Source organism: Dipodomys spectabilis, unplaced genomic scaffold (assembly GCF_019054845.1).
Source record: "Dipodomys spectabilis isolate Male_0828 unplaced genomic scaffold, ASM1905484v1 ptg000119l, whole genome shotgun sequence".
In the NCBI taxonomy this organism is placed as follows: Eukaryota; Metazoa; Chordata; class Mammalia; order Rodentia; family Heteromyidae; genus Dipodomys; species Dipodomys spectabilis.
In genome coordinates, this window is record NW_024870796.1 from 3,740,166 (window position 1) to 3,755,451 (window position 15,286).

A 15,286-nucleotide genomic window follows, 5' to 3' on the forward strand; every position below is an offset into this window, starting at 1 on the left:
GTCTGTCTTCCTTCCTTCCTTCCTTCCTTTCTTTCTTTCTTTCTTTTTCTTTCTTTCTTTCTTTTCTTTCTTTCTTTCTGTCTTCCTGTCTTTCTTTCTTCCTCCCTTCCTCCCTCCCTCTCTCCCTCCTTCTCTCTCTCTTTCTTTCTTTCCTTCTTTTTTTTTTTTTATAAACTGGTTAGAGGTAAGAGTCTCTCAGATCTGTTTATGTTTATTCCTGGCTGGTTTTGAACCTCCATCCTCAGATCTCAGTGTCCTTGAGAAGCTATGGTTATAGGTGTGAGCCACAGGCACCCATTTGTTGTTGTTGTTGCTTTGGTAGGATTTGTATGCTTGGCAATGTATGCTAATTTTCATATGGATTTTTTTTTTTTGGGTCCGGTCGTGGGGCCTGAACTCTGGGCCTGGGCGCTGTCCCTCAGCTCTTCAGCTCAAGGCTAGCGCTCTACCACTTGAGCCACAGCGCCACTTCCGGCTTTTTTCTTGTTGCTTATGTGGTGCTGAGGAATCGAACCCAGGGCCTCAGGCATGCAAGGCAAGTGCTCTACCACTGAGCCACCTTCCCAGCCCCTCATATGGATTTTTTAAACCAGTTCTTGACTAAAACATTTTGAAAAAAATCTTACAAACCTATTTCATTGTATTAATTAGGTAAGGAAGACTCTCTAGAAAGACTTGTTCTTGGGCTCAAGTGGTAGGGTGCTAGCCTTGAGCAAAAGAAGCTCACGGACAGTGCCCAGACCCTGAGTTCAAACTCCAGGCCCAGCAAATAAAATGAAAGAAAGAGAGAAACAGAGAGGGAGAGAGAGAAAGGGAAGGAGGGAAAGGAAAGAAAAGGAAAGGAAGAGAGAGAAAGAAAGAAAGAAAGAAAAAAAGAAAGGAATAAAGGAAAGGAAAGGAAGGAAGGAAGGAAGGAAGGAAAGACTTGTCCTTAAAAACATGGAGATTATCTGGACAAGGCCCATTGTACTGTTACTGGTTGCTATCAGTCATGAAAGTAGAAAAAATTTTAGTTTTTCCAGTCTTGTGTATCTGTCTTTTGGCTTGCCAATTGCAGGAGATTTTTTTTTTTTCCCACGTCAGAATGCAGTTATTAGAACCTTGGGATTTTCTTCTCTATCCATTGAGGCTCTGGATTTTTTCCCACATCTGAACCTGAAAATCAAATAGTTGCTAAAAAAAAATCAAATTTTCAAGACTTTCTTCTTCAAACTATCAAACTAGCAGTGAAAAACATTTCCCCAATCAATGAACAAGCAATTAGAAACTCTAATGGAAGAATCTCACGGAAGTGGTGCTGTGGCTCAAGTGGTAGTGCGCTTGCCTTGAGCTAAAGAGCTCAGGGACAGCGCCCAGACTCAAAGTTCAAGCCGCACGACTGACAAAAAAAAAAAAAAAAAAGAATCTCATGAGCATAAATCTAATATTTTATTATTTTGAAGACAAAGTTTTCCTTTCCTTTTATTTGTTTGTGATAGGGTCTCCCATCCTTACCTTCTTCTTCTTTTTTTTTTGTCAGTCGTGGAGCTTTTTTTTTTTGTCAAACCAAGGTGCTGTCCCTGAGCTCTTTAGCTTAAAGCGAGCATTCTACCACTTGAGCCACAGAGCCACTTCTGGTTTTCTAGTGGTTAATTGGAGATAAGAGTCTCATGGACTTTCCTGCCTGGGCTGGCTTTGAACTGTGATCCTCAGATCTCAGCCTCCTGAGTAGCTAGGATGACAGGCATGAGCCACCAGCAATCAACAATATTGTCTATTCAAAATGTCTAGGTAAATGTTCTAATATTGTTTACAGAGTAATCTTGCTTCCCTTCACTTATTCTCTATCTGTTGGTCTATCTGTCTGTCTGTCTGGAAACAGGGTCTTGCTACGTTGTCTAGGCTGCTCTCAAATTTCTAGAGCGTCCTACCTCAGCTTTCCCAATTCGCTGAGATAAGAGTGTTCGCCAATCTTCATACTTCTACCACTTAGCCACACCTTTAGCTCTTTGCTTTAGCTATTTTCCAGATGGAGTCTTGCATATCAATCTGGGACTAAGCTCAGAGTGCAATTCTCCTATCTATACCTTCCATTGCTAAGATGATAGGCATGTTCAACCACACCTAGCGTATAAATTGAGATTAGGTCTCACTAAACTTTTTCCCTTTGGGCTGATCTTCTATCTCATGTAATCTCTATGTAATCTTCTGAGAAACTGGAATTACAGGCATGAGTCCCCATACCCAGCCCCTGAATTGGTACGTTAGAAAAAAAAAAATCAAGCTGAACAGCGGTAACTCACACCTGTAATCCTACCTACTCAGAAGGCTGAGATCTGAGGATCACAGTTCAAAGCCAGCCTGGGCAGGAAAGTGCATGAGACTCTCATTTCCAATTAACCACCAGAAAACGGGAAGTAAATCTGTGGCTCAAGTGATAGAGCACTTGCCTTGAGCTGAAGAGCTGAGGAACAGTGCCCTGGCCCAGAGTTCAAGCCCTACAACAGACAAAAAAAGAAAAAAAATCACATACTATATTTCTATTGTTTCTTGAGTTTTTAATCCTGAATTCTATCCAACTCTCTTGAGTTCATTTCCTACACTATGACCATGCTGAGTTGATTAACTTGATTATCATTGTTTAACCATCTACTTTATTATCTGATAGAGCTGGTCTCTTTCTTTTCTTTTCTTTTCTTTTTTGGTCAGGCTTGAACTCTAGGCCTGGGCTGTCCCTCAGCTCTTCAGCTCAGGCTAGCAGTCTACCACTTGAGCCACAGCACCACTTCCGATTTTCTGGTGGTTAGTTGGAGATGAGAGTCTCATGGACTTTCCTGCTTTCAGGCTGGCTTTGAACTGTGATCCTCAGATCTCAGCTTCGTGAGTAGCTAGGATTAGGATTACAGGCGTGAGCCACCAGCACCTGAATAGAGCTGGTCTTAATATTCTTTCTCAGACTTTCCCCAGCTATTCTTGCATTTTTATTATTTATTTATTCATTCTCCTTTCCATTCCATTAATTTCACTTACCCTTTCACTCTCTGCATCTGTTCTAATGTCTCTGGCAGAGTCATTCCAAAACTTTCAGGGAAAAAGAGGGTCACAATGCCAATCAGGACAGTCAGACTGCCCATGACAATGTATGGCAGAAGTCTGTCATAAGCACCTGTAAAGTAAGCATAAGAATACCAATTAGAGACAGGGATTTCCCAGACACTGTGTGTGTGTGTGTGTGTGTGTGTGTGTGTGTGTGTGTGTGTGTGTATGCATGTGTGCGCACATGCGTGACAATATTGAGACTTGCACTCAAGGCCTGGGTGCTTTCCCTAGCTTTTTCCACTCAAGACTCATGCTTTACCATTTGAGCCACAGCTCTACTTCTGGCTTTCTCACAGAACAGACTTTTCTGCATTGGCTAGCTTCCAACGGCAATCCTCAGATCTCAGCCTCCTGAGCAGTTAGGTTTACAAGCATAAGCCACTAGTACCCAGTTTAAAAGTCCCTTTTAAAGAACTGGGTGCTGGTGGCTCATGCCTGTCATCCTAAGTACTCAGGAGGCTGAGATCTAAGGATCACCCTTAGAAACTATCTGGGTAGGAAAACCCAAAAGACTCATCTCCAATGAGCCACCAGAAAAACCCAGAAATACAGCTGTGACTGAAGTGGTGGATTGCTAGCCTTGAAAAAAGGCTCAGGGGGCTGGGAAGGTGGCTCAGTGGTAGAGCGCTTGCCTTGCATGCATGAGACCCTGGGTTCGATTCCTCAGCACCACATAAGCAGAAAAAAAAAAGCCAGACGTGGCGCTGTGGCTCAAGTACTGGAGTGCTAACTTGAGCTGAAGAGCTGAGGGACAGCGCCCAGGCCCAGAGTTCAGGCCCCACGACTGGACCTCCAAAAAAGAAAAAAGACTCAGGGACGGCACCTAGGCCCTGAGTTCAAGCCCCAGGACCAGGGAGCATGCATGCACGGGTGCATGCACATGCGCACGCGTGTGCACGCGCGCACGCACACACATACACACACACACAATTATTTGTAAAGGAGGCAGATGGGAGATGAAGTGTTTTGAAACCTGAACATTTTTCAGAAAATACAAGTCAGCAAAATACCCCAGTTTCTTCTTGGCAGATGCCACTGATTGCATTTCTATAATCATTTACCTCCTGGTGATTGCACATTTTTGTAGAGCTTTTTATTCTTTCCTGTTATCTGGTGTCTTCTAAGGGCAATCACGTGTAACAGATGTTCCTTTGATAGAAATCTTTGCCTACCAAAGATTTCCTCTTAAGGTGGTGGTAGTCGAAGATGGGAGAGAGGGCATAAAGGGGCCTAGGACGGTTCATGAACATGTTCTGACTGGGTACTGGTGGCTTATGTCTGAAATCCTAGCTACTCAGGATCTGAGGATCAGGATTCAAACCCAGCCTAGGCAGGAAAGTCCATGAGACTCTTATCTCCGACTAATCACAGAAAAAGCCAGAAATAGCACTATAGTTTTCATTGGCTAGGAAGGTGGCTCAGTGGTAGAGCGCTTGCCTAGCACTATGGTTTTCAAGTAGTAAACACTAGCCTTGAGCAAAAAGGAGCAACTCCGTGACAGTGTCCAAGTCCAGAGTTCCAGCCCCAGGACAGGCAAACAACAGCAGCAGCAACAACAACAACAAAACCCAAAGAAAAACAAAAACAAAAAACCAACAACCCATAAACATGAATAAAAACAAAAACAAAATTGGTTCTGTCTATTATTAAGTCTGGTGTGACTTTACTTTTACCCAAACTATTAAGTGACATTTGAAGGCTAGGTTCCTGGAGACACAGATCCTTTAAACAAACAAATACCATTTTGTGTGTGTCTTTTTTCTTTTTCTTTTGTTGGTTGTGAGTCTTGAACTCAGGGCCTGGGCACTGTCCCTCAGCTCTTCCACTCAAGGCCTACGCTCTACCACTTGAGCCACAGCACCACTTCCGTTTTTTTTCTGTGTAGATGGTACTAAGGAATCGAACCCAGGGCTTCATGCATGTTAGGCAAGCACTCTACCACTAAGCCACATTCCCAGCCCTGGATTTAGTTTCTTTTGAAAGCATTTATATGTCTTGATTTTGTACATCATTGAAAACACCATGCTACCCCCATTCGTACTAGATGGGAGAATTAAAACAAAAATACAAAGATGGGAGAACAATAGATCTTCATCCTCTGGTTTGAGGCTTTGACCTTTCCCAAGCAGGAAAGGTCCTTGAGACACTTATCTCTAATCACCAAAGAGCTGGAAGTGGAGCTGTGGCTCAAGTGGTAGAGTGCTGTCCTTGAGCGAAAAGGCCAAGCAACAGTGTGAGGTTCTGAGTTCAAGCCCCAGCGTTAGCACACAAAGAAAGAAAGAAAGAAAGAAAGAAAGAAAGAAAGAAAGAAAGAAAGAAAGAAAGAAAGAAAGAAAGAAAGAAAGAAAGAAAGAAAGAAAGAAAGAAAGAAAAAGAAAGAGAAAGAGAGAAAGAGAGAGAGAGAGAGAAAGAAAGAGAGAGAGGAAGGAAGGAAGGAAGGAAGGAAGGAAGGAAGGAAGGAAGGAAGGAAGGAAGGAAGGAAGGAAGGAAGGAAGAAAAGAAGGAAGGGCGCCAGTGGCTCACACCTATAGCTACTCTGGAGGCTGAGATCTGAGGATCATGGTTCAAAGCCAGCCAGGGCAGGAAAGTCCATGAGAAACCACCAGAAGTGGCACTATGGCTCAAGTGGTAGAGTGCTAGCCTTGAACTGAAAAGCTGAGGGACAGCGCCCAGGCCCAGAGTTCAGGCCTCATGACCAACAACAGAAAATAGAAAAAGAAAAAGAAAGAAAGGAAAGCTCTATATATAATATATATTAGATATAAAACTAATATATATATTTGAAAGGGTCTTCTGATGCAATAGTGTGTTTAAAGTGTTATAAAGAATGCAGATACAATAATTTTGCTACACCCATTTGTACATATGTAGAACAAAATTTCTACTTCTGAGACTATTGGGCACACATCAGGAATGGAGAAGTACATTTGTACTATTTCCAGGATTTTGTATGCTGCTTAAAATCTGATGGCTTTCAAGGCTGGAGCTCACTATGCAGTCCAACCTGACCTCAAAACTCACCAGTCTTCCTGCTTTAAGCCTTTTGGGTGCTGGGATTCTAGGCATGTGCTACCACACCTGGCTCTGATTCAATTTTTCAACAGTGAAAAACCTATTCGTAGCTGGGCACTGGTGGCTCACACCTATAATCCTAGCTACTCAGGAGGCTGAGATCTGAGGATCCTGGTTCAAAGCCAGCCCAGGCAGTAAAGTTCATGAGGACTCTTTTCTCCAATTAACCACCTAAAAACCAAAAGTGGCACTGTGGCTCAAGTGGTAGAGTGCTTGTCTTGAGCTGAAGAGCTCAGGGACAGTGCCCAGGCCCAGAGTTCAAGCACCAAGACTGACTGACAAACAAAAACAAACTACTAGTTTCATATTTCCAATGAACTTAAAAGAACAGTGAATGGACCACATGTGTCTCACCTAGGTAAACGAAGTAGGGGGCGATGATGCTGCCCACTCTGGAGGCCATGGAAGTGATGCCCACAGCCATGTTCCTCACCGGGGTTGGGTAGAGCTCTGCCGTGAAGACGTACAGCATGGAGAAGGCAGAGGTGACTCCGAATTTCCCGAACATCACCAGACCAATAGACAAGAAGTAGTACTCTGGAAAAGAGACCCGTTGGAAATAAGGGTGCTTTCAAAACCATCACTTAACTCAATTGCTTTTGTTTCCTCTATTTCCTTTTTATTTATTTATTTTTTCCGATCATGGGGCCTGGGTGCTATCTTGGAGCTCTTTCGTTCAAGGCTAGCGCTCTACCACTTTGAGCCACAGCTCCATTTCTGGTTTTCTAGTGGTCAACTGGAGATAAGAGTCTCAGGGATTTTCCTGCCCAGACTGGCTTTGAATGGAGATCCTCAGATCTCAGCCTCCTGAGGAGCTAGGATGACAGGCCTGTGCCCTTTTTATTGGAATGGAAATGTTTTCATTTACAAAAGCACCATTTTTCTCCTAATGTTCTAATAATTAGACAAAGATGGAGAGCGAGGGGTGGCTATGTACTTTGAGATCATTAATGCATTCAAGGACCTTTGTCCTGTTGTCTTTTATTTATTAAGACAGTTCCATGCTAAATTGTTTGCATGTTAATATGGTTAAGTTTAATTTTTTCTCCCCCAGTTCGGAGGATTGAACTCCAAGCCTTATGCTTACTAGGCAAGCCTTCTACCCTGACCTTTTTTTTTTTTTTTTTTTTCCCCTCAAGGCTAGCCATCTACCACCTGAGCCGTAGCTCTACTTCTGGCTTTTTGGTGGTTAATTGCAGATAAAAGTTTCCTGCCCCAGCTGGCTTGATTGCTTAGATCTCAGCCTCCTGAGTAGTTAGGATTACAGGTATAAGCCACTGTGGCACCTAGCATTGTGAGGTGTTTTTTGTTGTTGTTGTTGTTGTTGTTGTTCTTGGGGTTTGAACTCAGGGCCTGGACACTGTCCCTGAGCTCTTTTGCTCAAGGCTAGCGCTCTATCACTTTGAGCCACAGAGACACTACCGGTTTTCTGCTGGTTCATTGGAGATAAGAGATTCACAGACTTTGTTGTGCAGGATGACTTTGAACCGCAATTCTTAGGTCTCAGCCTAGGGAGTAACTAGGATTGCAAGTGTGAGACATCGGTGCCTCACTGGATCGTTTTTTGTTTTTGTTTTTTGTTTTCAGATAAAATGTCTGCTAACTTTGTCGAGTTGACTTTGAGCCACAATTCTGTGTCTCTGCCTCCAGAGCAGCCAGGGTTACAGGTATGAACCACCATGTCCAGCTGAAAAATCTGATCTGTGTGTGTGTGTGTGTGTGTGCACGCATGCACATGCCAATTTTGGGTTTTGAACTTAGGGCCTGGGTACTATTCCTTAGCTTCTTCCCCTGCCCCATTCCAGGCTGATTGAGCTACAGCTCTACTTCCAACTTTTTGGTGTTAAATTGCAAATAAGAATTTCACAGACTAAGCATTGGTAATTCACGCCTGTAATCCTAGCTACTCAGGAGGCTGAGATCTGAGGATCGTTGTTCAAAGCCAGTCCAGGCAGGAAAGTCCATGAGACTCTTGTCTCCAATAAACCACAGAAAACCAGAAGTGACACTGTAGCTCAAGTGGTAGAGCACTAGCCTTGAGCTGAAGAGCTGAGGGACAGCGCCCAAGCCCAGAGTTCAAGCCCCATGACTTTCAAAAAAAAAAAAAAAAGAATTTCACAGACTTTTCCCTCCTGGTAAAGTCTACTCAGCCTCTTGAGTAGATAGTAGTTGATGATTTCTGATTCTCAAAGGTAACTCTTCTGTTTGAAGCAGTTGTTTTGAACACACAAAATGGCATGGTTATCTATCACCTGTGGTTTATGATGCCAAGTTGGCAGTGCGAAAGAACAGTGAATGCCTCAGGAGCTAATGGCTAATCAGTGTGTACTGATGTGCTAGATTATTAACATAGTCAGGTTTTGTTTTCTTTTTTCTTTTTTGTCATGGGGCTTGAATTCTGGGCCTGGGCGCTGTCCCTGAGCTCTTCAGCTCAAGGCTAACGCTCTACCACTTGAGTCACAGTGCCACTTGGGGTTTTCTGGTGGTTCACTGGAGATAAGAGTCTCACAGATTTTCCTTGCCTGGGCTGGCTTTGAACTGTGATCCTCAGATCTCAGCCTCCTGAGAAGCTGGGATTACAGTCATGAGTCACCAGCACCCAGCAACAGATTCAGTTTTTCTGTGATGCTGTTAATCTTGATTAACTTGTGTGTGTGCCATTTCCGGGGCTTGAACTCATGGCCTACTTGCTGTCCTGAGCTTTTTTGCTCAAGGCTAGCTCACTTCTACTCAAGCTACAGCTCCACTTCTGGCTTTTTTGGGTAGTTAATTGGAGATAGGAGTCTCACATAAGTTCCTGCCTGGTTTGGCTTTGAATTGTGATCTTCAGATCTCAGCCTAGTGAGGATTACAAGTGTGAGCTATTGGCATCGGCTTTGGTTATCTTCTTACCTGCAGGTACCAGTTGAATCAGGAGGAGCATACCTCCTCCCAAGAACAGAACCCCAGCAATGATATAACGCCTGGGAAAGGTCCGCAGGAGCAGCCAAGCTATGATGTACGCTGGAATTTCAACCAGGGCAGAGAGGAAGCAGTTCAGGTAAGCATCACCATGTAAATTAGGAACATCGAGAGACAGACCAAAGTAACCCACGGAGGTTAGCATCCTAAAAACCAAAAGATAAAAACGACAAAAGAATGGACTAAATAAATTCCTCTAGAATCTTATTTATTTTGGGTACTGGTCCTGAGACTTAAACTCGGGGCATTAGGGCTGTCCCTGAGCTTTTATGCCCAAGGCTAGTGCTCTATCCCTTGAGCTGTGGCTCCCCTTCTGGCTTTTTTTTTTGGTGTGTGTGCTTATTTGGAGATAAGAGTCTCATGGATTTTTCTGCCTGGGCTGGCTTTGAACCGTGATCCTCAGATCTCAGCCTCCTGAGTAGCTAGGATTATAGGGATGAGTCACTGGCACCCAGCTAGAATACCCTCCCATCTCTCTCTGTATGTATGTGTGTGTGTGTGTGTGTGTGTGTGTGTGTGTGTGTGTGTGTGTGTGTGTGTGATAGTTCCAGGGCTTGAACTCAAAGCCTCAAACTGTCAGTCAGCTTTTTAAAAATATGTGCCAGTACTGAGGCTTTAATTCAAGGCCTCATGCATTAATTTGGCTTTTTCTTTTTCTGTCCAGGCCAATTTTAAATCTGGATCCTCAGATCTTAGATTACAGGCATAAGCCACAGGTGCCGGGTACTTGCTCAGCTTTTTCTGCTCCTGGCTGACAACTCTACCACTAAAGCCTTACCTCCAGTCTGGCATTTTGCTGTTTAACTGGAGAGAAGAGTTTCTCAGATTTGTCTTGGAATCAATCCTCAGATCGCAATCCCCTGAGTAGCTAGTATTACAGTCACTTGCTCCAGGTTTCACTCTAGAATTCTGTGATTTTTTTGCCTTAATAGTTTTCAATATCCAAGCATCTGGGAGGCAATTAGTGACTTGTTTGTTATCTGCCCCCTAGTGGCCACTGATGGAGATATAGTTGCCTCCATGATCTACGTAGACATGGAGAATAGTCAACCAACCCACAGTAAGACTGTCGACCTACCGATAAACTTGCTTAACTCAAAGGCATAAGCTCACTCATTGATATTCTTTCTTTTTCTCAAACTGAAAAACAGGCTGACTCTAAAAATAGACTGGATATAGCCTGACCCTGCCAGTTCTGAGGATTGTCTTCTGTGTGTGTGTGCTACTATCATGAGGTGGGCATTTTCATTTTCTTGTCTTGTCTTTTCTCTATTTAAAAAATATAATTTAATTGTTATTATTAAGGTATTTTACAGAGGGGTTACCATTTCATAAGTCAGGTCATGAGTTCGTTTCTTTTCTTATTTTGGACAATATCATCTCTTCCTTCTATTTCTCCCAGTTTTCCCTTCCCATCCTTGCCAACAAGTTACATAGTTCATTTTCCACATAGTGTCTTACTGAATAGCATGACTGTATTTGTTCACCCTTCCTCCCTTCCTTTAATACCCTTAAAAAATAACCCAAAAGCCGGGCACCAGTGGCTCACACCTATAATCCTAGCTACTCAGGAGGCTGAGATCTGAGCATCGTGGTTCAAAGCCAGCCTGGGCAAGAAAGTCTGTGAGTCTCTTATCTCCAATAAACCACCAGAAAACTGGAAGTGGCTCAGTGGCTCAAGTGGTAGAGCACTAGCTTTGAGCTGAAGAGATGAGGGACAGCATTCAGGCCCAGAGTTCGAGCCACATGACTGACAAAAAAACAAAAAAACAAAAGTAAAAACAAATTCTTATCTTTTTTATTTTCTTTTTGCCAGTCCCAGGGCTTGAACTCTGGGCTTGGGCTCTGTCCCTGAGATTCTTTTGCTCAAGGCTAAGCATTCTACCTCTTGAGCCACAGTACCACTTCTAGCTTTTTCTGTACATGTGGTACTAAGGAATTGAACCCAGGACTTCATGCACGATAGACAAGCAATGTACCACTAAGCCTAGCTCTTCTTTTCCTTTTTTTTTTTTTTTTTTAGAACCTGTGCCTTAGCAATACTTGCAAGTTGGCTACTGGTGGGTGTAAAAGGCTTTTCAGGAACTCAGGTGGTTCTAACCTTATTGCTCTACTGCTAGTTAGGCTTCTGGAAGCAGGTGCTCATGCAGTGCCTCAGAATCAGTCACCAGGGGGCATCACTAGCATTCATCCTATAACCTCAGGAGGGAAGATAACCTGTCTCCTGTTGTCCCGGAGACTGCAGACTCAACACTGCTCCTGGTAAGTCTTTTCAGTATCTTCTCTCATAATTTGAATTGAGACATTTCTAAATAGCTTAGAACTCTATAATTATATATATTTATTATCAATAATTTAACTATAACTCAATCACAATTTAATTTACAATTAAATTAATCATAACAATTTAATTTATAAATCTAGGTCTAAATTAGATTATTGATAATTAAATTATAAATTAATGTATATCTTATAAGTTATAAAATTAGAATTTAATTTGTAAGCTATAAATTAAATTAATTTATAAATTAAAATTGTTATAACTTATAATTAAATTACATGATATTAGAATATAAACAATATAATAAATTATAATACTATAAATTATATATTAAATTATAAATTATAATGAATCTATGATTTATAAATGAACAATTATATTGTAAAATAATTTACAATTTATAATGTACAGATTAATAATCAACAGTATCTTCTAATTTGTTCATGGATTTATAATTTGTAATTTAATTATAATTTTTATAAATTAATTTATATATTATAGAATTTAGATTTCTGTAGGAAAACCTAGACATTTCCATGTTTCCTCAAGAAAATTAGTCACATGCTTAGTGTTGCATTTCCATCACTCAGTGCTTACCATAGCAGCAAAGACATAATGGTTATTGTGGTGATATTCCAAGTCCTGAACAGGTCCAGAATGAAAACTTTCTGCTGCTTCATGGCGTTTAGCTCCTGTAGCTGAAACAGTGCAAAGAACCATGAAGTTAAGAAGTAGTAAGGAACTTTCTTCTGTCCTGATGCATGGGATAAGCTTACACACGCAACTCTGTCTTTTTGTCATGGGGCTTGAAATCAGAGCCTGGGTGCTGTCCCGGAGCTCTTTTTTGCTCAAGGTTAGTGCTTTATCACTTTTTACTCCACAGTGCCACTTCAAATTTTGTGGTAGTTAATTGGAGATAGGAGTCTCACAGACTTGCCTGCTTGGGCTATCCTCAGATCTCCTCTTCCTGTGACCCACCCCTGCCTGGCTACACATGGAACTTTTTTTTTTTTTTGCCAGTTTTGGGGCTTGAACTCAGGGCCTGGGCACTGTCCCTGAACTTCTCTTGCTCAAGGCTAGCACTCTATCACTTGAGCCACAGTACCACTTCTTGTTTTTTCTGTGTATGTGGTACTGAGGAATCAAACTCAAGGCTTCATGCATGCTAGGTGAGCACTCTACCACTGAGCCACATTCCTAGCCCCACATGCAACTCTTAATTTACTTTAAATGTGTTTAGAATTCTGAGGGAAGTGAGAACACTCCCATATATGTTGGTTATTCTAACCATCATATGTTATTGTGTATATCATATGGTGTATGTGTGTGTGTGTGTGTGTGTGTGTGTGTGTGTGTATGTGTGTGTGTGTGTGTATTGGAGCTTGAACTAAGAGCCTTGCACTCACTTGACTTTTTTGCACTCAATTTGACTTTTAGTTGGCGTTCTACCACTTGAGCCACAGCGCCAGTCCTGGCTTTGAATTAACTACCAATGGTTAATTCAAGATAACAGTCTCACAGACTTTCCTTCTTAGCTGGCTTGGAATGTTATTCTCAGATTTCAGCCTTCTGAGTATATAGGACTTATAGGCATGAGCTACCAGCTTGTAGTTAACTCAAAATAACTGGCTTATATTTAATTTTTAAATAATCCATTAAGGTAGCTCTTAAAAAATAGACAGTAGCCTGGTGTTGGTGGCTCATGTCTGTAATCCTACCTACTCAGGAGGCTGAGATCTGAGGATTGTGGTTCAAAGCCAGCCCGGGCAGCAAAGTCTGTGAGACTCTTATCTCCAATTAACCATTAGAAAACCGGAAGTGGCGGTGTGGCGCAAGCGATAGAGTGCTCGCCTTGAGCTGAAGAGCGTAGGGACAGAGCCCAAGCCCAGAGTTCAAGCTCCATGACAACAACAAAAATCAAAACAAAAAAAAAAAATAGACATTATAGCTGGGTGCCAGTGGCTCATGCCACCAGAGGCTTACAGCTACTCAGGAGGCTGGGATCTGAGGATCATGATTCAAAGCCAGCCAGTAGGAAAGTCCGTGAGACTCTTATCTCCAATAAACCACTAGAAAACTGGAAGTGGTGTTGTGGCTCAAGTGATAGAGTGCTCTCCTTGAGCTGAAGAGCTCAGGGACAACACCCAGGCCCAGAGTTCAAGACCCATAACTGACAAAAAAAATAAAATAAAAAATAAGTAAATGAATAAATACAATAAAGTAAGCAAGCCAGGAAAGGATGGCTCACATCTGTAATCATAGATATTTAAGAGTCTAAGAGCTTAAGGTTTATGGTTTGAGGCCAGCTGGGGCAGAAAATTAAGACTCCATCTCCAAAATAATCATCATAAAGCTGGATTGGAGGCATGACTCAAGTTGTAGAGCTCATGCCTAGCAAGCACAGGCCCCAAGTTCAAACCCCAGTGACACACACACACACACACACACACACACACACAAAGGAGGAGGAGGAGGAAGAAAAATAAATGATACATCACTATGTTTCTTAGGCTGGTCCCAAATTCTTGTGCTCAAGGGGTCCACCTGTCTCCACTTCCTTAGTAGCTGGCACTCCTGCCACTGAGTCTAGCTCGATTTCTCTCAGAACCTTATCACCATGTGTTCCTACTACAGTGACCGGTATGAAGTTTGTGCTTAACAAATACTGAATGACATTCCCAAGCAGTCACAAGAAGTGATGTCAAGAAGAAATGTCTACAATTGCTTACCTCCCCTGGATCAAATATCACTGCAGGTACAGACTTCTTGTTCATCTTTGCAGCCTTCCAGATGATATCTTCAGCCTCTCTAAATCTTCTCTGGGATATCAGCCACCGAGGAGATTCAGGAATAAACCTAGAATTCATATGTATATATATATATAACAACAACAGGGTTTGATACTACTAGCCCTAAGCTTCCTGTAGATCATTTTAATGTTGTGAGTTCTATTTTTAAGAAGTATTATTAATGGGTTTTTGTATTTTTGTATTTTTTTTGCCAGTCCTGGGGCTTGAACTCAGGGCCTGTGTGCTGTAACTGAGCTTCTTTTTGCTCAAGACTAGCACTCTACAACTTGAGCCACAGCACCACTTCTAGCTTTTTCTGTTATGTGGCACTGAGGAATCAAACCCAGGGCTTCATGTATGCTAGGCAAGCACTCTACCACTGAGCCATATTCCCAGACTTTTGTGTTGTGTTTTTTAAACTGATACATAGTAACTCTATGTATTTCTGGAGTGCAGTATGGACTTTTCACACATGTATATGATATGTAACATTCAGCAGGTCTTTAAAAAAGAAACCTAGCCTGTCATTGGTGGCTCACGCCTGCAATCCTAGCTAACTCAGGAGGCTGAGATCTGAGGATCACTGTTGGAAGCCAGCTCAGGCAGAAAAGTCCCCATGAGACTCTTATCTCCAATTAACTACTCAAAAACCAGAAGTGGCACTGTGGCTCAAGTGGTAGAGAGCTAGCCTTGAGCACAATGAGGTTCAGGGACAGCATCCAAGTCCTGAGTTCAAGTTCCACAACTGACCAAAAAAAAAGAGAAACCTATTGGGAAGGAATTCTCATAGGTTGGTTTATAAGAATCAGTAAAAGCATCTTTAAGTTTCAAAGTCCCCATCAAATTGAAGGACCAAAGCCAGGCACAGTGGCTCACATCTATAAGCCCAGCTACTTAGTTGGCTGAGATCTGAGGATCGTGGTTCAAAGCCAGTCCAGGCAGGAAAGTCCAAGAGACTTCCAATTAGCCATCAAAAAGCCAGAAGTGGAATGGTAGCACAAGTGAAAGAACAAAAAAAGCCCAGTGTGCACATGCGCGTGCACGTGTGCACACACACACACACACACATACACACAGGGATTGACTATCTGTTGTGCTTGAGATT

General features: G+C 42.3%; 1 protein-coding gene across 1 annotated transcript in view; it reads right to left on the bottom strand.

Annotated features, from left to right (window-relative positions):
• Positions 1 to 872: 872 nt before the first annotated feature.
• Positions 873 to 15,286, bottom strand: part of Slc22a4 (solute carrier family 22 member 4) — a 57,507-nt gene continuing 43,093 nt past the window's right edge. Inside the window, exons 5-10 of the mRNA XM_042688993.1 lie at positions 14,122 to 14,248; positions 11,990 to 12,090; positions 9,043 to 9,257; positions 6,505 to 6,687; positions 3,010 to 3,145; positions 873 to 1,155 (exon numbers count right to left, since the gene is read on the bottom strand). Coding sequence (XP_042544927.1) covers positions 1,080 to 1,155; positions 3,010 to 3,145; positions 6,505 to 6,687; positions 9,043 to 9,257; positions 11,990 to 12,090; positions 14,122 to 14,248 — 838 coding nt within the window. The 3' untranslated portion in view covers positions 873 to 1,079. The remainder of the gene's footprint in view (positions 1,156 to 3,009; positions 3,146 to 6,504; positions 6,688 to 9,042; positions 9,258 to 11,989; positions 12,091 to 14,121; positions 14,249 to 15,286) is intronic.